Source organism: Maylandia zebra, linkage group LG13 (assembly GCF_041146795.1).
Source record: "Maylandia zebra isolate NMK-2024a linkage group LG13, Mzebra_GT3a, whole genome shotgun sequence".
NCBI classification, from domain to species: domain Eukaryota; kingdom Metazoa; phylum Chordata; class Actinopteri; order Cichliformes; family Cichlidae; genus Maylandia; species Maylandia zebra.
Window position 1 is genome coordinate 17,861,892 of NC_135179.1, and position 23,471 is coordinate 17,885,362.

The window sequence follows — 23,471 nt, forward strand, 5'->3', positions numbered from 1 at the left end:
TTCAAGAGCAAGAGTAGGTTATCCGCTGTTATGAAGATTGGTGGTTTGATCATCGGCTCCTCCAACCTGCAGGTTGAACCATCCTTAGACAAGATAGTGAACCCCCGAAATTTACTTGCTTCTTAAAACCCAACAACATATTTTTTAATTCATTTATTCACAAAAATAAAATACATTAGAATCTGTCTGTTTTAAGAAATATCTACCAGTTTAATAAAAGCAGAGCTGTTCAGTGCCGTTGCCTGACAGCAAGAAGATCCCAGGGTTTGAATCCCAGGGTATTTCTGTATGAAGTTTACATGCATGCCGTCGGTCTCTCCAGCTTCCTCCCACATTTGAGGGACAAGCATGTTAGGCTAATTAGTTGTTAATTGGCCGTATGTGTGAACGTGTGTGTGAATGCTTGTCTCTCCTTTTGTGTTAGTCCTGCCACAGACTGGCAACCAGCCCAGTTTCACCCAACTCCAGCTGCCCCACGATCCTGAGTTGGAAAGGCAGAAGAAACGAATGGATGAACTGGGGCCAGTTACACTGATAGCATAGCGTAAAATAATTCTTGCAGGCACTCATATTGTGTTGGTAAAATGTTTCATATGGAGACGTCCATTTCAAGACAATGTGGGTTTATATATACAGTTTTATTTGTAGTAATTTCTACATGATGAGAAAGAAAAAGGGCAACACTAGAGCTGTAGAGAAGGAAAACTGTACATTTAAATGACACAGTGCTGCTAATACACCATGCACCATGGCATATCACAAAGTTATTTACAAAAACACAAAATATATACTGTACACCTGTACACATGCCTCTTTAGCAATGGCTATCATTATGTGAAGATATGCATAAAACTGTGATATCGGATATATTACTAACAGTCGTATATAACTACGAGGTTTGAGGCCTCTTCCAGATGAGGCCTGTGAAGGTCCAACGTGAAGTTCAAGCCTGCTACACGTTCATGACAGGAGTCAGCTGCAGCAGTGAGCTCTGTGCTCGAATGGCACTGCTCTTCGAATGCAGTTTCTCCAGGTTCTGCAAAAAGCCTCTTCTCTTGAGGCCTTCAAGAATGACAGTGTTGCTAGACGCCAAGCTGACCCGGGTCCTGTGGAGGAAAAATACACCACTTCAGTAACGTATGTGACGTGGTCGTGCACTCCCTGCCTCTACCTACACACCAGGGTGCACGGCGAGTTCAATGGCAAAAAAAAAGAAAAAAAGAACTCGTTTCTTCCTCTTTGATTATAACATGAGTGTTTAAGTACCGCACAGCAATTATACATAATTATCATAAATGACTCCCTTCTGTTCAAATACTGGATGCTATAAGTGGCCACAAGGTGTTTGTTCAGCTTTATTGCAATTTACTTTATAAGAAAAAACATCAACTTGAGAGCATGGCCAACCGCAGACACGTAACCCAGAGGTTAACTAACCTCAGTATGGTGTTTATTCTGCCCAAAACCCCTCCAGAAATATGTGGAGGATGCAGTCTGATGTGGGCTCACAATAGGAAAGACATGAGTCAGAGGTGTGAAAAGTAGTCAAAACTCTGACCACAAGAGATCGTGCATCTGGGTTGGGATCAGTGGATTTGTTAAGATTCAGTATCACCTCATTATCTTATTTATAAAAAGCGATTTAAAGAGAGAGACTCACCTTGGAGAATCTATACCGCTGTCTCCTGTGATGCTCTGATTCTCTCCCGTTTCCACAGCTTCCCTAACGTCTGGCCCTCTAGCTCCATCGGGCATGCTCAGAGCAGCCCTGTGGGCCTGAGGTACATGCTTCTCTTCCTCCTCCTTCTTCTCCACCTCAGCTGCCCAGTGAGCAGACTCACCGTCACCTTCATCAGCCGACTTCCTCACAGTCTCTGTGTCCGATTCGATCTCGCTAGTCTGGCAGTAGTCAAAGATGCTACTGTCTCCAACTTCACATGCTTCTGAACAGTCCAAATCAAGGTCATCTTTGTGCTGTCTTTCTCCCTGGATCGCTGCATCCCATTTTGGGCTGGATTTGCTTTCGGTTCTTGGTGATCTGATCTTCTGGTGTTGACGATGGAGTCTCCAGCTGGTGTCTTCAGGTCTGGACGGGCTGAGGGTATCTTCCCTCTGGACTGCCAGAGAAATTTGATCTGCTGACCCCTGCATTAAGGTGATTTCTGGCTGGTGAAAGTTGGATTTAAAATGGCGACTGTGTGGTCCCTGATACTTCAGATTAGAGTCGCGGTTTTGGTAAACCAGCTGGTGACCCTGATAGTCCGCACCACCTGCTGTGTACTTACTTGCATCCTCTGTAACCTCATCGTCATTCAGGCACAATGAGCTGCAGGCATCATCATCCTCCTGATCGGCTGCTCTCTGATAGAGTCTGCAGTCGTCCTCTGTAAAGCCATCAGTGTCTGTTACCAAGGCAGTGCTGTTAGATGTCAGTTCCAGCCTTTCTCCCAGGCTCATGGCTCTTTGCTCTCTGTTATTGACAGTGACAGGTCTGATCTCTTGCAGGTTCTGGGTCTCTGTAGTTTCAGAGAGCTCATTAGGCCTCTGTGTGCTGTCTTTTTGTGGGTTGGAGAGTCTGAGGGAATGTTTCCGCTGTAAAGAGGGCTTGGGCCATGGCAGATTTGGATCATATGCATTGTTTATTATGGCAAGCTCATAGGGATGGGTGGAGAGAGAGGCATTAGCACTGGAATACTGCTGGATGTTAGGAAGACTTCCAACTATATTTTGGCTGCGATCTGGCATACTGTCATATTCTGGGGCATCCTGAAAATGTTTGCTCTCTCTGTCCTCTCTCTGTCTGACCTTGTCATCTATGCGAAGCGTACTGCTCTGTGGGTAGACTGAGCTGTAGTTTAGTGGCAGCTCTCTGCTGGGCTTCGTGTCCGACTGGAAAAGAAGATCAGCACTAAAGTCCCTCTCAGGGTTGCAGTTGTATTGTTCTTCAGATGTAGTGAATTTCCCTTCATTCTCTCCATCTGCTGCCATCAGTCTGGCTCGGTGTGGGTCCCAAGATTTGGAGCGATGACTCGTTCGGTCCTTCCTCCCTGATCCCGAAGTCTTGTGCTCTTTCACCTCTCGTCTTCTGTGCTCTCTGGCAGCGGGAATTCTGTTCTCGGCTTCTTTCAGCGGATGTGCCTGGAAAGGGTTTTCAATGCGTTTCTTATAAAGAGACTTTCCCTCAGCAGTTCCACATTCTTCCACTTGAACTGGTTCATCAACAGCGATTTCCACTCTGAGCCGCGTAGGGATCAAATCCTCCCCCTCTGGATAATTGTCCGCACATATGGAAGCTTTGTTCTTAACCTTGTCCTTCTCCTTTTCCCTGTGCTTCTCTTTGGACGAGTGGCTCCTCCTCTTGCTGCGAGAGGCTTTCTGAGCAGATCTTTTGCCTGCTCCTGCCTTGGATGAGTGATGATGCCTCAGTTTTGAAGATGCCAATACCTCAGTAGACATTCCCTTGTCAACTCCCTTATCATCTTTATCAACACCCTTGTCCAGCACTTTTTCTATCCCTCTCTCCCTTCTCTCCTCCAGCTTCTTCATGAGGACGGTATGGCGTGTCAGATTGTCCACAGTTAGCTCAGGGTTGATGCGTTTGATGATTGCATGCTCCAGATCACGGGGTAAGTTGTTCAGGTCATCCTCGTCTCTTACAGGCCACTCTTCTGGAGGGAACTGGCCTGAAAAAGATGCATACTCCTTCTTCGGTTTCTCCTTTTTTCCTCCATTCCTCCGGAACAAACTGAGCCCAAACCTCCTCCCTGGTTTATCTTTTTCTTTGCGGCTGGTGGCGTTAGTAGTGGCTGTAGTCTTGCTGATCTCACTTGCCTGACAATCTGCTGCAGTGGAGGTGGACTGATGTTGCACGGTGGGTTTGTGATCTAAAGGTCGCGGCCACTTTAAGCTTTTCCCCGTGCATTCGCTTATGGACACGGACACGGAATGCTGATCTGGGACGGTGGAGGGAGGGACAGTTGCTGGAGCAGTCGTGGCATTAGTGGAGATTTGGAGGGGGCTAAAACAGCTGCAGGACTTGCAGTGGGCGACTGGGGGCGTTTGTGTGCTCTCGACGCAGATGTCGTTACTTAGCAGGTAAGTAACGGGAGGAGGTAAAGGAGCGTCATCTGCCGAAGAAGAAGTCCACCAGTTCTTCTCTCTGACCATGTTGTTGGTGATGAAATAAGTCTGTGGAGTGACGATGAAGTAGCCCTCGCCTGTGTGGTAAATCTTGCGTTCCTTGATCAGATTGCCTAAAGCGTTATAGAGGATGTCCTGAGTGGGGATGGTTATCCCTGAGACACAAAAAGGGAATGCGATTAAGGCCAAAAGAGATGAAATGCTTATAATTCCAAATCTCTAATGCATAACTGAAAACTATGAAGCTACAGCCAGCAGCCATTTAGCTTAGCCCAGAACAAATGCTGAAAACAGTTCTATGGCTTTCTTTGCTCTGGCCAAAGTACCTTGATGATCAATAGTGCATACCTGCAGATCTGTGCACTAATTGTGCATGTGAACGTTTCACGCATAAATCAGTGGTTTATTATTATTTTTTAATTCACAAATACAAATACATTTAGTAGTGCCACTGACCGTGCGTACAAACAAATGAAGGCCTCGCTGTCCAAAAGCAGCATATGTCATAAAATGCTCGATAAAATGAAAAAATTAACTGCTTGTAAAGAAAAGAAAATACTGCTCCCATATTAGTATATGAGATTTATGAAACATGCGCACTGACCTATTTCGTTCTTGAGAAAAACTAAATAAAGTAATGCTGCAGCTGAAGTAACAGAGGTTCTTAATATAATTTCCCCTTAGACACTCACTGTGGCTCAAGGACTGGCACTTATATAGTGCCTTTCTACTCAGCTGGTAAAAAAATTAAGACTATAAGTGTTGACATCTAGCAATGATATAATCCCTTTAATGAAATACAAGATCATTTAATTATGAGATAAGAAAATACTGAAATATGATTAAAAGTTAAACCCTTGATTTTTCCATTTACTTAATAATTTTTTAATTTTTGTTTTCTTGAAATAGTATTTTTTTAAATTCTATTTTTTATTTAATTGGGATTCTGTGCATTTTGTAACACAGTGTTTTTGGAAAACTGCAACTAATGACCAAAAGGCAACATTATCATTATTATTATTATTGTTGTTATTATTATTGGTAGTAGTAGTATTGCTATTGAGTTTAAAGGTGTGTTTTAACATTTTCTAAGCATTTTCTAAAGTCTTCGTTATTTCTACACACGGTCAGAGGCACTTCTAATTTTTTCATAGAGTACAAACAAACTCCGCTACAAAAATACTGATAAATCGCTCATTTGTGCATGAAATTTTTATACGCACAGATTTGTGTGTGCACTGTTAGACAACGAGGTCCAATGTTCTTGCCTAACTATTCATTTCTCAAGTAAGCTGTGGCAGTATTTCATGGATTACCTGGATGAGCTTTGCTCATGTAGTTGACAAGTGAGTCTTGACTGACGGTGATCTGGGAAGAGTTCATGTCTGAGATGACTGAGCACAACACCTCAGCCAGGGGAATGAACTGGGACTGAGGAACAGGCGACATCTGCACTGGGGACAGGTCACCTGAAAAACACACACACACACCAGCAGATTACTGGGTGGAACAGGTGGGCCTGCTGCAGGAGATATAAACACACCTGGGACAGAGGGTCTCTCTCTGACTTGCGCTGCCAGTGAAAACAACTCAAAGTACTGAAGTTGACATTCCTGTCCCAACCACCTCCTAAATCATGACCAAGGTGGTCTATTTATGTGAGTTATATGAACCATGCCTGACTGCTTTTGGAATTCCATGGGTACTGGGACTGACCACAGAATTCCATTACTCCCACAGAAATGACCACAGCTCTGCCTGCTGGGCAGATCAGATATCCTGCCCCCATACCATAGAGACCTACACATCTAGGAGCTGCCCCTAGACAAACATGTTACTAAACCTGAGAGACACTATGAAAAGGGGTCTTGGAAACATTTGTCTCTGCAAAAATAGTATGAAATTGATTCTTTAAATGTGCACTTCATATCACAATATCCCAGCAATCTGCACAACTTTACAGACCTTCGTTTATCGTGCAAACAAACTGTGGGAGCCTATTAAAAAGCCACAAAGCTTTCAATCATAAAACCTGAAGCTAACCAGGCATTTTAGGAAACTTTAGACCAACATGAACTTTCACACACGGAGAAGCAGGGATTAGAGGGTTGGGATCATATTGAGGGGACTCTTTAACAGCATATTTATAAGAGTGGACTGAATGAAGGGGAAATGAATGGAGACTGGTTACATGAAAGTTTCTCATTTGGTTAATGTGTTACTGTGTTCAGAGACAAGAGGCAGTTACTAGTACCAGTGTCACGACACGCAATCTTCTTTTTCCTACAAAGTGAGGTAACATCATAGGGACAGACATTTGCAGCTCGATCTGGGTTCCAGGAAGGAAAGCAGCAAAATTTCTAGAAGATTTCTCCAAAGAGGGTGCAAAGGCCAGCCAAAACCAGAAGACATAGCATAATATCAGCAATGTTTACTTTTAGAGGGTGCTGAGTATTAATTACAGAGTAGAGTTCACATATATATATGTTAGATTAACAGTAGTGGTGGGTGGATTTGATGTGGTAATGAGTACGAGGAGAATGTGGGTTTTGCTGCAGTGGATAACTTATGTCTTGCAAACTAACATAAAAGGGGGGAAAGAAATGCTTGCAATATGATCTACAATGTTGACATGCTAACAACAATGTTATCCCAGCATACAGCTTACAACCAGCCAGCTGACCAAGGGTCTCAAACCCACTGCTGATGAATGATTAGACTTACAAAGTCATGGACAGAACCTTACCCATCGGAGTGGAAAATTGGTTTTAGTTAATCATCTACACCACACCAGAGAAAGGAGTGCAAAAAATGATAAACAGGAAAAAAGAAAATGCAATCCATCAAAAATGCTACTTGAGTCCTAACATGAAAACTTGAGTGTAAAGTTAACACACACAAACACACACACACAACTAATTAAATTCAGCTACGTGACCACTTGGAACTTTTGGAGACTGCTTGTGTTGACAACAGTGTTTTGTGTATAAATGTCACACTTGTATGACTGTGAGTGATTTCCTCATCAGCCCTGGGGCATTCATTCAATAGCACTGCCAAGCTCACCATGTGATGTAAGCTAAACATTTACAACCCTCACACTTGAACCACTTTTGTCTGAGGCAGGGAAAATATACAGCTAATCAAATATCTGCTATAGTAAAGAATGAGAACACGCATACGTATCACACACATGATGACAGATGCAGGCAAGTTTACAAAAAAAAACTATTCTTTCAAGAGCAACGTGTCATTAGTCAAAATCACTTATTTTTCATCATCTCAGCGCTTGCATTACGACCACAGAATGTTTTGACAGATTTTATATGGGAAAAAATGACTTAATCAGTGTGTACAATCTACCACACGACCATAAATGTAATCCAGTGTTAAAATATGTGATATGAAATTACATATTGGTACAATTAAAACATTCTGGCTTCTTTGCATATATAAACATGAAAACTAAGGTTAAGATCGGGTTAAGACTTAAACTTTTTACAAAAAGGGAAAGAAGTTGGAAAAAGACCCTGCATAACAGCTTTTAGCCACACAAATGAATAATAAGTAGCCTAAAAGCACTGTTAACATAATATTTTAATCACTACAAATGGTCCTGCATTTCAGTTAATTAAAAAAAATGGAAGGAATATGTGAACCTAAAAAAGTAACAAAACAATTATCAGCACATGGGGTTCACTTAATGCTCGTAAGGTTCACAGGCAGAGGTCTTTCTTTGCAAAACTGATCCTATGAGGGATTGTAAAAGAAAATAAAAGCTGCCTTCCCCCAGCTGAGACAAGACATTAAGCTGTCTAAACCTCAGAGCGGATATCTCAACAGCGGTCTCCCTGGCAGTAAATTAGTGCTGCTGACTTAGCTCCTCATTGTCGTTAACTTCCTATAGGAATGTCTGGCAGGCTGTCTGCATAGAAACCACATACAAACACAGTCAACAGTGAAAATGTCAGCAAGGTTAGAGTGGGAGGCAAATAATTAACATCCTAATCAGAGGGAATCAACAAACTAATCTTCTCTTTGCACAGAGGTAATTTCAGTGGATTGATTGTTATCCTCTTCGATCGTGTCCTGGTTTAATGCATGATATCCTGTAGGACCCATGCTATTACGATTTGTTCTTCTAAAGAGGCTAAATGCAAATATATTCATGCAATAGGTTTGTTACATGCAATGAATTCCAACTACATTGAAATGCTGGTGCAAGACATGACAAAAAACACCTGTAGGAGTTCAGATGTGGGAAATATTGCTGTAATGGAAGGATGGGGCCGGCTGAGGATCCGTGTTTATTGAGTCTAACATTAGCAGGCGTGACTGTCGAAAAGGTTCAGCGTTGTAACCGCCTCCTCTCCAGGGGGAGCGGATCTCTGTGTTGCTGTAATCCAAGACCGGGCCACCGACATTAAACCCTTTGTCATACACAGCATGAATACCCGGCTGGGCACCATGGCAACCGAACCCTGTGTCATAAGGGCGAGACAGGGAAAATAGCAGCTTGAGAATCAAAACGGGGACGAGCATTGTGTTAATGCCAGTTAACAGAAGGAGTAGCAGGTCGATATAACCTTGTAAAAGGGTTATCTGCTCTCAGCTTGTATAAAATGTGGAATATTGGTTTGTGCAGCTCTCTGCAACCTTCAAGTTTAAAAACATTTTTTTGGGGGAATGAATTAAATTGAGCTAATCTGAGCTAATTCTTTTTCTGTGAAAATGAAAGTTTTCAAATACCTGCAGAGATGCCTGTGAAAAACACCCTCACTGTTTTCATATACATTAAAAGGGTAAGTAGCAGCCAGGTGCTACTAATCAAATGCACGTGATTTATGGATGGAGCACCTATACGAATGCCCTCAAAGTTTGCTAATCTGCAGCATTCAGGTGTGTGTTTGTGAAGTTTGCCAGCCTCTTCTTTCTAAAAATTAACATGGCAGCATGACTTAGGCTTGTAAAGTTGCATCTGAACAAACCACAAGACTTTAGACAGACATTTAAACAGATTAGACCAAAGTGGAGATGTTTGGCCATAATGAACTAGATCACATCTGGTGAAAATCCAAACACAGCATATCAACACAAACACGTAATACCAGTTGTCATGTGCGGAGGTGGCGGTGTGATTATTTGGGTTTGTTTTGCAGCCACAGGACCTGAGAATCTGATGTAACATAAACTCCTGTGGATATCAAAGTAATGTCTGACAGCTCAAGCTGACCTGGCAGAAACTGGGGAGCAGTTGAGCTGTTGATTGTTTAGTAGGACAATGATCCCAAGCACAGCAGGAAATCAACAACAACAACAAAACAAAGAATCACAATGGTCCCGTCAAAGTCCAGTTAAACTCTGGAGCTCAACTTGATTGACACCTTAAGAGAGCTTTGCATAAACAAATGCCTGCAAACATTAATGAATTGAAAGAAGAGTATGCTAAAATTCATCCATAAAAATGTAAGCCTGATAAAGTCGTACAGAAAAAAATATGTATTTATTCGAATGTTTACAGTCCTGAGAAAGCTCTTTTTTCACACGATTGTTCATGCAGATACACAATAAATATGCAGAAAGAAAAACAGTTTAAGCAATGTTATAGTTATCCTTTCCATCTTGTTCCTACAGGAATAGGAGCATGAGTTTCTTTCTCAGGGGTGCAATGCTTAAATCACATGCTGGTTTGTATTAAAATAACTTGAAATTAAAAGATCATTGTGATTTTATATAACGAGCCTGATTTTTGTTTCATGAACAGCATTACCCCAAATATTAAAATAAAGCAACAAAGTCCACACTATGATTTCTGCCCCTTGCAGACCTAAAAAACATTCTTCCAGTGTCATAAGTTTTCCATGTGAGAATAAACTGCTGCCTGGGGAACAAAATGAAAAATATCTAAAGCCGACTGTTCATATTGCAGCAATGACTGACAGAGACCTTCTCTCCTCGATCCCCACTGAGATACTTTTGGCTGCTGACACTAACCAATACCACATGTATTCACATGGCTCACATGGTGTTAGCAGACCTTAGAGCCTCTTGAGTCTCATTTCATACGTGATTGCATTACCTTAAGTCTCTTGGAGTAAAATACTGCACCACACCGTAAAGCACATGCTGCAGACCTGCCATAAATTGCACCACTGTCAAACTATCTCTAAATGATCTTTACTCAATGCAGAGAAGGCAAAAATCTTCTGTTTATGGACTTCTCAATCAGTGGACGTGCCATAAATTAATAGCAATATTCAAAGACTAGAAGCACCTAACTTTATGAAACTCACTAATATGATCAAACATGTTGGTTTCTGCACAATGCAGAAAGAAAACATCACAAGTATGCACAGACAATAGAGCCCATACATTTTCAGAAACACAGAGCAAAAATTAAAACGATTAATTAAAAAAAAAAGTCTCACAACAGCTTGTATATCATTTAACATTTCAACCGTTTAGCTGACATTTTAATATTTAATGATATTTTGCCAAGAAGTGAAACTCTAGCAAAGTCTTCCGTTCCTGATCATCACCAGCCCTCGATAACAAAAAACATGTGATGTACTGGCTTTAAGTTATGCCTTGGAACAGTACAAGATTCCTGTAAATATAAACAGACTGCGCATTAATGTGAAATATTGGTTATTATCCTGTATGCCCATTAGTCACACTGTTGTAGTGATGGAAATGTTTATTGGACTACCAATAAATATATGAAATATCTTAAAAATATTTGTATGGATTGCCATGACATTTGAGGCTAAAAGTGCATGAGAATTTTTCTCTAGTGTCATCATTTAGCAAATGTCTGAATAACAACCGGATGGTTTGTTACACAATGTCACAGCAACAATTTTTTAACTAAAACTTTAGCTTGTCCATGTCTTTATTTGCCCAAATACCCGAAAACTAACCGCAGTCCAATCACCCTCAGGTATTTTTATGTTTTCTGCTAATGTGTAGTTGTTAGCATGTAAGTTAAACTAGCTAACAGCTAGCTAACATTAACACGTTAGCTTTGTTTTCTACTGTACTACTTCTACTGATAATATTTAGCTCTGCCTCACAGAGCTGGCTCATAGGGTCTTTGTTTAACCTCAAACACAAAAATAAAATAAGACAACCTGAAATTCACTAAAACTGTAAACCCTTGAATGGCCACTTAAAGCTGTATTCAGAGCCTAGCATGTCAATTATTTTCACTGAAATTAAATGTGTTTACAACCTTGTAAAAGAAATATATTTGACCTTTAATTGAAACAATAAAATTAGTCTGAATTTCATTGCCACTTAAATAGTAAATAAACTGTTATCTGTTTCTGCGCAATGCTATCATATGCCATACAGTTATAGCTTGCTAATTGAATTTTCTGTTTCAATTAGTTGCCACATCTATTTAACAATCACAAACAGCTGGCCAGTACATTGCAATCAATTTGAGTTAGTGCAGATGAGTGCTACTCATCTGCAAAGCATCTCTTCCCATTAGAGGACTGGACTTAACTGTCTGTACTCTGGTTATATTCCTACGTGAAAGCAAGGTTACTGAGCACGTTTGTGGAGGAATTTGTGAATTTCTCCATCAGAGATTCTGGTTGGACTTTGATTGTATGTAATGAATGTGAATTTCTTTGAATGTAGATGGAACAGAAGACAACAGATTTGTGATTTTAGCGATTTATCAAAGTCAATCACTCTGTCATGACACAACAGAGCATGTGTAATTACCAGGTTGACTCAACTGCAAACTGATAACAGACCAACTCAGTCCTATCGCTATCACAAAGTCACTTTGAAGATGGCAACTGAGTACGAGAGGTCACACACCTGATTCCTATCCCCTGTGGATGCAACCATTTCGAAGGCAACAAGACTGTAAATGTGTGCAGTGAACTTGCAATCATTTTGGTTGCACCGCAACTACCGTTTTCCTATAACCAGGCTCGAAAGCATTAGCTCTTAACTTAGCACTCCAACCTCTTAATTAAATATGGTAACTTTTGGCTCAAAAATCAAGATTTCAAAAGCCAAAAATGTCAAATTGACCAATTCACACCAATGAGTTACATAACAGTTACTACATGAATCTTTTATATACAGCCTTTAATGAATGACCCCATAGTTTGGATCATTGAAGGCTGCTCAGTGTGCATGAGTCCCTTGCTTCCTGAATGTTTTCTGTCCTTGAGCCGAGAAGCACCTGATTCAGAGCTGTGTTGTATGCAATCTACTATTGACCTTTCATCTTTGCACTGCTGCAGGTAAAATTTAACTCAAATTTTAGGTATGATTTAGACAGTCCCTCATTCAGTAGCCCTCTAGGAACACAAACTACTCAAAGACGCCCACCGTCTTATCTCATCCTGCTATCGTCTAATCTTGTAGGCTCCAGGAGGCAAACAGGATAATCTTCTCTCTCCCTCATTAAAGACACACAGCATGGCATTCAGCGAGATCTCAAAGCCTGCCCCAACAGACTAAAGTCATTCCTTATCTCTTCCTCACTAAGTCAGTTTAACTATGTGCTACAGTAAATCTGCTAACTGTACATGCAAGATTCAGTCAACCTTGGTGACACAATGTCAAACATTTTGTCAGATTTCTAATTTATGTGCTAAATTCCCACCCGTCCCTTTGTCCTTGGTATTTTGGACAAGCAGGGCTCCGTGACCCCGCCCTTGCCTTCCTTCCTATACATGTGTGTGTGCTGCACTTTTTAAAAGTGCTTTATGAGTTTGTGTCTTTAACTCACATAAGAACACAGACGTGGGCGTTGCAGTTAAATGGCCCAATAAACTGAGTGAAAAGATCCCTTCAGAAAGCAATCACAGAGCAAATATCCCAGCAATGAAACCTCTCCCAGTGTGGCGACACTGCGCTTTCACCCCAAAAGCCTAGCATTAAGCAAAAACGTCAATGAAATAAATATCTATTATAGAATTTGCCGTAAAATTACCATCCATGAGCTTCCTGTGTCTAACACATCAAGCTATAAATGCTGAGCCACTGGGCATTTTACAGCTTTATTGATTGATTCCTCCCAATAAAACCTGCATTTTAGCCCAAACATTTAGCTGCATTAGGTAAATATTTAATCTGACCTATTCATGGTTCAGAATCAGAGAGTGCAGTGCAAGAGAGGAATCAAGGTGGGAGAAAAAAGGTCAAATATGGACTGTGTTTGCTTGTTTTCTTTGGGAGGGGGGGTTGGTACATTAAAATGGCAATTTAGCCCCTTCATTGGCATACAAGCACTGCAACATCTTAAAATAAACAGCTGAATAAAAGCTGATAAAAGTCAAAACATCTCGACTAAAGAAAATTCATGAGCTAAAACCATGAGCAACGAAGAAAAACCCAGGCTGGGTTTGTGTTGTCCCACATCACCATAGAAACCTTTACTGTGGCAGCGACCTGCCACGTCCAATACGAAAACAAAGAAAAAGAAGAAACAGCAGCAAAAGTGTCGTTTCTGTAACAGCCACAGTCTCGAGACAAAGTTTGCCAAAGCGGGCCTTTGATATTTAATGTATGTTGGCAAGTAAGCACAAAGAGCCTGTGACTAAGCTTCTCAAACTGTCATTCACCGAGCTCAAAAGATCTAGTGGTTTATAGTGGGTCACCGCAAATCTCGCTTGCAAATCCCTGCAGCTGTAATGGCATAAAATAATGCTTTTACCGTCTGATTCACAAGAAGAACAATTGGAAAAGCAATCCTGCTCATAAAAGTGACCTGGCACTAAGCTAGTGAGCAGGAACCCCGTCATCACGTCCTGGTGAAATAGGAAACACACCTGACCAGGTGTTTAACAGCAGACCTCAGGTAAACAGGGCTGTATTTTATACCAAAAACATCTTAAGTGTAGCATGATTTCAATTTATGCCAATGCCATCAGACAGAGTTAAAGCACAGCTTTACCGACAATTTATTTTCTCAATCTTTCACTTCATACCTCTTCAGACTAAGTGGACCACACCGCCACGTTTCTGGTTCTCATCTGCTTTGATGAACTTGAACATTACCTCCAAGTCTGCCGGATCCATTTCTGTGCCACAGTACCTTTCCTTTGTTCTTTAATGTATAAAAACTAGTCCTCTGCAGTGTCTCTGGCCAAATTGGTCCCATTACCCTGAGAAACTATTCATCTCGGCTTTGTTCCAGCCCACATCTGAAGTGTTCAAGGCAAAACTATTATATTTCCTCTTTACAGAAAATGCACAGTTAAAGACGCATACCAGAGATTGTTGTTGCACTTTCAGGGGGACTTTTTTCCATTTCAAAAGAAGGGTTACAATTATTTATACATAAGCTAACATACTCGCTGGTGCAAATGACACCACCAGAGTTGAAGAACTAGAGCAGAGCCATTTTACTTAAAAAGAAAAATACCTATACTGCATCTTGTTGCAAATTTTATTGGGTGAATGCTGAAGGCATTCAACCTATTGAGTTTGTTTCTTTATTCTTTGCTGCTTAACTATGGCCACAGTTTTGGTGCTATTTTCACCACTCAAGTCTTAAACTGCTCTGCTATTTCTGCTTATGCCAGCTATATCCTTTGGTGCTCATAACATTTATACTTTTTAAAATATTATGCTTTTTAACATTTCAACTGGTCATATCTCCTAAACCGTGGACTCCAGACACATGAGTCTTGTGCCAATATATCTTCAGACACTCCTGATGCTCATGGTGAAAGAAATTTTTTTTTAAGTTTACCATTTTCCCATTAATTATGTTTGTTTCAGAAATCTGTCCTTCTCTCAGATTTCAAACCCTGGAATTGAAGCCGTTTTTTCTCTCGTTATGTCTCTCTCTGGGAAGACTGCCCATTTGCCTCACTGAGATGAGCAAGGTTCGAATCCTACTTATGGCTGTTACTGCATGTCTTCCCAGCTCGTGCTGCCTTTGCTTTCTTGACACTCTTTAGTGTACCCTTCCAAATAAAGCCATCTTCAGCAGACAGTTTTCTTTTTTCAGCAGATAATTACGCTTTTTCAGCTGTTTTCAGCACATATTTCCGCTACATGGCATTCACCCGGCATTTTTGCAGTTAATGCAACTTTTTCTAGTTTTTTATTTATGATCTATTTTTTGGCACGAAAGCCTTAAAGGCTTTAACTTCTTTATATTAAAAGATTAGCATCAAGTACCCAACTGATTCTCTTGGTGCTCCTGGTATTCAGTATGAACCTGTTAAGCCTGATGGTTATTAGGTTACCCATAAGGACTAGCACAAAACAATACTACTGAAAAAAATCATTGGGTCTGAAAAGCTTCTGCTGTTAAAGAAAATGTAAAACACTTGACTGAATACGCCTTTGTGCAAAAAGGAAGAAAAAAATATTGCATCGCTTTGTAATTTAATTCTGAGACTGATAAATATATGCATATATTTCAATGAAAGAGCTTATTTCTTCAAGATAAGACAAAAAGTCACGGTTTAGCCAGATGTTTGGCCTCAAAGTAAATGCACTCAGTGAGGAATGCATAAGGATACGTTTAAATAATACCTCGTGTTTAACCCTAAAGTAGTAATGTAACTAAGAGGCAGTTCAATTTCCAAAATTTTATAACATCATTTAACATTTTTTGTTCAGCATTCGAGGGCATGCATCCAGAAAGGAAATTCTATCCTCTTTGTGTATCAGTCTGGCTTCGGATCAAGACAAACATAGCACCAGCTCAGCCATTACCTTATGTTGGACCTCTGCTGGAAAAAATCAAAGACACTGCTGTGATGTTTCCGGATACTTAACTAGCAACTGATTCAGTCACTGATTCACAGATGTTTTCAAGACTTTCAGACTGTGATCCAGCTGTGTGGGGATGGTTTCGCAACTATTTTGAATACAACTATCACTGTGAAAAGAAGTGTCCCACATGAGGTCTTTTGTGTGTTTAACAAACGGTGTACCCCAAGGTTCTTTCTTAGGATTCCTCTATATTCAGCATTTACTCTTAATGGCCCATTTTAAAGACCTGTACAGTATATTGCTTTGCATTTTTCTGACACTTTGCCAAGCTTGGAGCTCAGACAAAGACAGGAGGCCCTAAATCTCCAGCTTGTCTTCCTGAAAGATCTGGGTATTTTCACTCCTACTCCATACATGTGACATTTCCCCACTGACACCCCACCACAAAAACATATACACCCAGCATCGAGGAATATTTTCAGCAGATCCACACATTAATCATGAGTGATAGTAGTCATTGGTTGCAGATGAAACCCATTTCCTCTCCTTTAAACTGAGCTGAAGGTGCAGCAGATTCCAGTGTTTATTATCCCAGCGTTTGGAGCACAGCTCCCATCCGCTATCCACCATGTGATCCATCACTCCACAATGCCCTTAAAATCATCAGCTCTGTCGTAGTTTCTTGGAAGTATCTTCCACTCTTGAAATTCAATAACACAGCACCTTGCTATTACTGAACCAATGTTAGCATACCTTTGCATGTATTACTGCTACATGAAGCAAAGAAAACATCCTGTCAGGAAACTGAACATTAATAGTGATGCAGAGTTTAATGCAATGTAGTCTGACCCATTTGTCTGACCGGAGACTGAATAAAGATAACTCCACCAAGGGAAACCTAAGCTGTTACTGACAGGGTGCATAAGCTCAGGGATGAAGAGGAAACTCCTTAACTGTTATTGTTGGCATTGGTCCACTCAGCCGCTGCGGGTGAGCCCAGTGTTTGGGTCGATGCAGAGGCCGACATGCCTGATTCGCACCGGGGTTAGCTTCCTGCTTAATGGGAAAGGATGTGGCAAACAAATGATGTGGCAGGACTGCATGCACATGCAGAGTCCTTCATACACACACACGGAGGGTCACATCTGAGAATACAGGTCAAGGTTTTTGAATTATTTGCTAAGCTATTTTTGCAGCCACAGGAACTAAAAAAAATGTTGTAGATAAATGTAGAAAAATATCTTGCCAAAAGCAAAATCAGTAAAAGTGATTGTAAAAGGCTGCATCCTAATCATCTTACACTAATAATGCAATTTGAAAAGCAATTTGAAACTTAAATAATATGCACAAAAATCACAGAGACTCCTTTCAAGTTACAATTTAATTAATTTCCCTTTAAACTGGTTATTTATAGATATGAACGAGGCAAGAAGGCACTTCAAACATGCAAATACTACCTAAACCGTTGCCCTATTTTGCAATTTTAGGGAAAAAGATTCAGTTTAACACTAGAATTTAATGGAATTTTCCTTTCTTAACACTCCAATTCAGCACTTGTTACAGATCCTGCAAACTGCATCTACAACATGCCTCATCTCTCATCTTGGCAGTGCAATGAGATGTTTTCTGACCAACAAAGCAACATTTATGGCAGATGTTAAAACATTCACACAGCTGATTGGTATACAAATAGTTTTAAATTCATACCTTAGGACCTCTTTGAAACCACGGCCACTGTCATAAAACTGAGTGTGAAAAACAAAGATAAATGTGATTATTCGTTATAAGCTGATCAAATTTCAATAGGTGGTCAAAAGGAAGTTTGCTTTAGCCAACACTAATGGTTAACTTATGGCAATGATTGACACTGTTGCAGGAAAGGATAAAAAACTAAATAGCTGGATAGAAGTAATAATGATCACCTGACACTGAAATAGCAAGCTTAAAGTAATAGTTTTAATTTAAAAAAAAAAAAAGAATAAACTTAAATAAGAGGTTGAAATTGTTATCTAAAAGTAGACCGTTATAGTATATATATATAGTGAATGAATAGCAATAATGTTACCAGTAATATTGATCAATGCAGGCCTGACATGTCCATTCACAAGTGCACATTTGTAACCCGGTGGGTAAAATACTGAGACGTAAGCAGAAACGCAGTGAGCAAAGAACACCTGGATACTGTTTAAATGTATGTTTCTTTCTATAAAACCCTCTGAAACTAAATAACCCCGAGGTACCTTGTTAGCAAGAAGGCTGTAACCTTTGACCTGTGCTGCTTAGTTAGGACAGGGTGGGCCATTTAGGGGCGGGCAAGGGGGTGTCATGGTTAATAAGCTAACATCTGGAAGAGTTATGACTATTAGCGGAGCGCTTTGAGACTCTGACAAAATACCCCCATGAAAGGAGAAACCCCTGGTGTGAAAATACAACACTTTCAAGTGAAAAGTAAAGGGCAGAAATGAGACTTGCATAGCTGCAAGCTCAGGAAATGATCTCAAGAGTAAATGAAGCATTTCAGGAATGCATCATCACCTCATGGTATGGCAAGTTAAATGAAACATACCATTTAAAAAAAGAAACTTGGCTTAAAAAGAGCAGCTTAGTCATGCCTTACAGTGCTCAAAGAATGACACAGATGTGCTGAAAAGTAGCGATTTCACCGACAAAGGTGAGAAGACTTGTTTACGCCTGCGTTCAAAGGAAAGAAGGTTTGCAGAGACTGACAGTAGAAAGGATACAGAACACCTCATTACACCGGTGGCTTACTCCATATAAATGTTTAAGCCTGTGTCTCCATGCTCATCCTGCTGCGGGGGACAATAGTGGCACGCTAAATAATGCAGAACCAGCTAAAAGTCATTACCGAGCCTCTGGTTTCAAAGGGACAGCTGGAGTGGTTTACCGCTGAGAATTAAAGAATTAAATTTAAACAAAGCCAACAACGTGCTTTGAGCATTTTAATGAGCAATAAGAAGCTACAATTGGATTAAATTAAGAGTTGTACTTTTTGGGGGAGTAAAAAAAACTTTTTTACCCTCTTACTGAGAATTTCATGACACTGACTTCCTTTTAATTACGGAGAAAGAGTAAGGAGAAGCAAGCCTGCTCATCCTGAAGTTTGAAAAGATTCTTAAAAGTACCCACAAACTGATGTGCTTGTTTGTTTCATCTGGACTGTTTTAGGCTTTGTCTTTATGCAAGTCTAGATAAACCACTCTAGCTCCACAGTCAAGGTATAGAGCTAATTATCGAATGCTTTGCTCAAGCACGTTTAACCCACAACAGGCATTTTCTGTTAAGGCAACTCACTGATTGAAAATAAACCGTCCCTTTAACAAAAAACAAGCTGTTAAGGTGGTGTAAAAAATCTCCAGATCCCACAGTCTTGTTTTTTTCCCTCTTGATTACAACTCCATTTTGATGTAGTTCCAGATCACCCTTTACTGGAATAGTCTTTAAAAACTACAGCTGTGGTGCTTTATCCAGCTCCACATATTAAGCATCATAATACCTGCAGCCATTTCAATAGATGTTATCCACACAAATTGTAGTAAATATAGCACATGTCATAAATGGGTGATAATTGAGGTACTGTAACTGCGCTGCATTTCCAGTAAACTAAATGCTCACACTAGTCATAAGTGAGCTGGTTTTACAGTATAAATAAGTGTGCGTGTTAGTCCCCATAGGGAAATAGTTCCTCTGCATTTAACCCATTCACCCAGTGAAGCAGTGGGCAGCCACCAGTGCAGCGCCCGGGGAGCAGTGTGTAGGGACGGTACCTTGCTCAGGGGTACCTCAGGGTAACCGTTCAGTGGAGTCGAACCCCCGACCTTCCGATCATGGGGCCACCACTCTACCTACTGAGCTATCCCCACCTCTAACCCCACAGTGCTATTATCCTGCAGAAGGACACTGGATGAAGAATGAGAGAATGCCCTGCAGACAAGAGTTAGTTTAATCAGAGATCCTCAGTTCCACTGGGTCCATTGCCCACGTTAATAACACTCCATACCAACTTCTCACACTGATTGTTTACCTCAGTGGGAGTGGGTGAGTGTGTGATGGGACCACAAGCCAATCTCTCTACACTGAGACTATCAGCACAGATAACCAGGCAGGACCATCTATGTCACCTGCGTCTCTCTTTCTTTGTCTCTTTTTAGACAATCTTAACTAACTTTGCCTACATCTGGTTAGCTTCAGCTGAGCATCTCTTAAATTAGGCGTTCCTTACACACAAAAAACTTCCACACTGCAGTAAAGTCTGAACCTTCCTCTGACCTGAGAAAGGAAATAGGGCTATTTGAAATTCACTGTAGCCCATAACTTATAACATTTTGTGTTTTCGAGCTGACATATTTATATCAGGACAATGTCAAGGCCTTAAGTCCATGCCTGATATCAATCTAGGAGTCTGACTTCCACAGTCCCACACTGGCCATGAAACGGAGGGACATTAATCCTGGGTAACAGAAAAGCGGCTGCGGTCGGCAGGCAGTTGCTCAGTGATTCACTGCTGACCAGCTCTCAGCGAGAAGACTGTAAACCAGGCTCTGACAACCTGCCAGAGCTTATTTCCATACAAATTTCTGCGGTGTGAGGAGAAGGATTTGTTAAGGATGAGAAGGAGGTGGTATTTCCACACGCAGACGTGTTTGCATCTGCTGTGGAGAACACATTCGAACACGAGCTCACGCATGAACGTGCACACCTTTTGGACCGTGCATAACAATAGGTGCAACATCACCTTTGGCCCATGTGGTGTTTGTTTGTCAGGGCCAGGAGGGGTTGCTCAGTGGGATGGCATGTCAGCCTCCACCCTCTCCCTCTCTCAGTCAGTCCACGCCCTCCCAGGGTCTCCCTCTGTGTGGTCTCTTCCTCCCCTTCACATTCCTTCATTTGCTTGTCTGTGAACTGCTCAGTCTCGCAGAGCTGACGCAAAGTCAGCAGGTAAGACAGCAGAAGGCACACATCCAGACAAAAGGCCCTACTCTGGAGACAGACCGGGAAACGTCAGTACCGCAAGCAGCCGGGAAGCTGTTGGAAGGCAGCTGCAACACTGGGACACTGCCCGAACAGCCAAGATTTGGAAAAACACCTTCTACACCCTTTGGAGATTTTAACTTTCATGTCATAATTGTGTAATTTTAAAAGTGGTCAAGTATTAGTCCCCACACATTTATTTGTAAAAACCTACAGATTAAAGTAAGGAGGGAAAAAAGGACGTATCAGTTAAGAATAAGGTCATTAGCTCTAAAATCCACACAAGGTTGTCGTTTTCTCCAGGGGTCAGTGCTGTCAGACATTTACAGCCTGTGAGATCATGCTATAGGAGGCTGCATAAAGGTTTCTGCCCCATTTCCATTGTTTCTGTGTCGCTATATGCTGCTTTAAAGCACAGCCAGAGAAGAGGGGGGCAATTAGGAGCAATTACAGGGAGGTTTGTTAACAAGCTGGGGTAAACATATGACTGTGTCAGTAACAGACGGATTTGGGATGCAGTTCTCCAAAACACACCAGACATTTGAGGGGTTTGATGGGTGGGGTGGGGGTCTAGTTAGAAACATAGTCTTCCAAGCAAACTGAACAGATCAAAGTGATGAAGCAGGCAACACGTTGTCTCTTTAGAGATCCTACCTACAATAATAAACCTAAAATAATGTAAACTCCACTTTTACTGCTACAACTTCTACAACTTGTGGAGTTCCACTGCGCCAGCTCTGTGTCAGTCACACTTTACAGCTTTCACACATCTGTCTCATGGTGGTAAACGTGTTGTTGGTGGTGTGATTACAATAAAGAGCCCCTTTAAAGAAAAAACACCTTGTGCCATTACATGAATAGAAGCTGTTCACTGCGCTGAATGAGTCCTATCACCTTATTTGCATTGCAAACGGGACAGTGGCGTATACACACGTTCTGCTGCTTCTTCTTTCAAGTGTGTTTTGTGGACATTTCGCTCACATACCGACAGCTTTAATGATAAATCCCTTCGGTGACCTCAAAGCCCTGCGCATCCACGCTTCCCTCAGCACCTCCAAGTTGCTGGCGTTGCCTTGAATGAAAAGCACGAAGTTTTCCATCCATCCCTGAAAGTACACCTCAGCTATAGCCTTGACCAGTCTCTTATTCCAGAAACTTCGCGAGTTTTGCGCTTTAAAGTCATCGAAAATCTCCTGACCGTTCGCACCGGTGCCGCCGAGTTTCCCTCCGCCGGCGCGCACACTCTCCTCGTCCGTGCCGAAAACTACAGCCAGCGAAGCTGCTGAGAGCTGAACAAGTCGCTGCTGGTGAGACATTTTAAAGCCTTTTTGTGGGCTCCGGAGACTCTCGAAATCAAAACGCACGCGTTAAAAGGAAGTTCTCTCATCCAAAAGTCCAAATAAACACCGATTTTTGCCTCGCATTCCTCCCGTTGCGCGTCTGAATCCTGCAATGTGTGAACCGGAGGCGCAGAGGACGTCCGACTGGTTTCTCTCGGCTATGGTGACGGTGGCAGAAGGAGGACTCACCAGCCTGCCTCCGCCGCTGCTGGGACCTACAGGTGGACCTCCCACCGATTGTTCGCAGGTGTGTGCGTGTGTTTTGCTTGCCAAACAGAGTTTACCAAAATAATACGTCAGAGTGCTCCCATGATTTATGCAGGAGGAAGATTTACCTGCAGTCCTACAACGAGAAAGAAGCTCAGGGTCTCAGAGGCACCCCTGCAAAAACCCTGCGTGGGCTATTTTACATTGTACCTTTGCGTTTTTTTCTATCCTCACCTTTCCATTTGACTTTCTGGTTTTTCATTGTTAAAGTTGGTGATTCCTAAACAACCAAGATTTTTTTTTTAAATGTATCTTTAAAACAAGCACAAAGCCTCCCCGGAAAGCCCGAGTCGTCTCCTGCTCACAAACTTGCAAACAATTTGAACGCGTTTTGATAAATCCCGTGTGATTTCTTACTTATTGGTATTACATTACTTTAATTTCATCTTCACTGCAAGTTGGTGACACAGACAGCTCTGACGCTGATCCCAGAGCACACTGGCAGACAATCTGTGGCTCTCACTGAAAGCGGAGTTTCACAACAATGACTCCGATTAAAATGCGTGAGCCTCCGCTGCAGGGTACATTTGCCACTGAAATGAGAACCATCCCCTCCCGTGCTCTAAAAAAAAAGGGACCCCATTAGGCTCAACTTTTACTGAAGCTCTAAGACAGAGAGCCACCTCATATATCACAGTCTCAAAAGGCTTGTAGTTTAGTTTTCAGGAGCATTCAGGCCCCTGAAAGGCCGGGGGCCACTCTGCCTCAGTGTGGTATTAGAGCTCATGCAGGAACAGGATATTACACTTCCTCTGTACATGAAAAGAATACATCGCCTCAGCCAGCACAGGATGAATTATATGCAGTCTGTCAGTGAAACCGAGTTGAGTGAAGTCGGAGGCTAGAAGAGCAAATGAGCAAAGATTATGTGTGGGATTAAAGATTTATGTCGTTCAGTAAGAAACTAATAGAGCAGATGGAAATCAAGCTTAATAATCGTTTGAACATTTGTAGTTTGGATCTGGTTCTGCTGTCATTACATGCAGCAAAGGTGTGCTCAAACACACTGTCGCCTCACAGTTGGAAGGTTCA

The 23,471-nt window shown here is 41.5% G+C and overlaps 1 protein-coding gene across 1 annotated transcript; it reads right to left on the reverse strand.

The window, feature by feature from the left end:
• Positions 1–619: 619 nt before the first annotated feature.
• On the reverse strand, positions 620–22,357 carry stox1 (storkhead box 1). The gene is made up of 4 exons (XM_004551730.3): positions 21,818–22,357; positions 5,457–5,609; positions 1,661–4,295; positions 620–1,106 (listed from the first exon to the last, which is right to left on the reverse strand). Exons 1-4 carry the CDS (start codon positions 22,146–22,148, stop codon positions 953–955), a joined length of 3,273 nt encoding a protein of 1,090 aa, XP_004551787.3. The 5' UTR covers positions 22,149–22,357; the 3' UTR covers positions 620–952.
• Between the last annotated feature and the right edge of the window lie 1,114 nt (positions 22,358–23,471).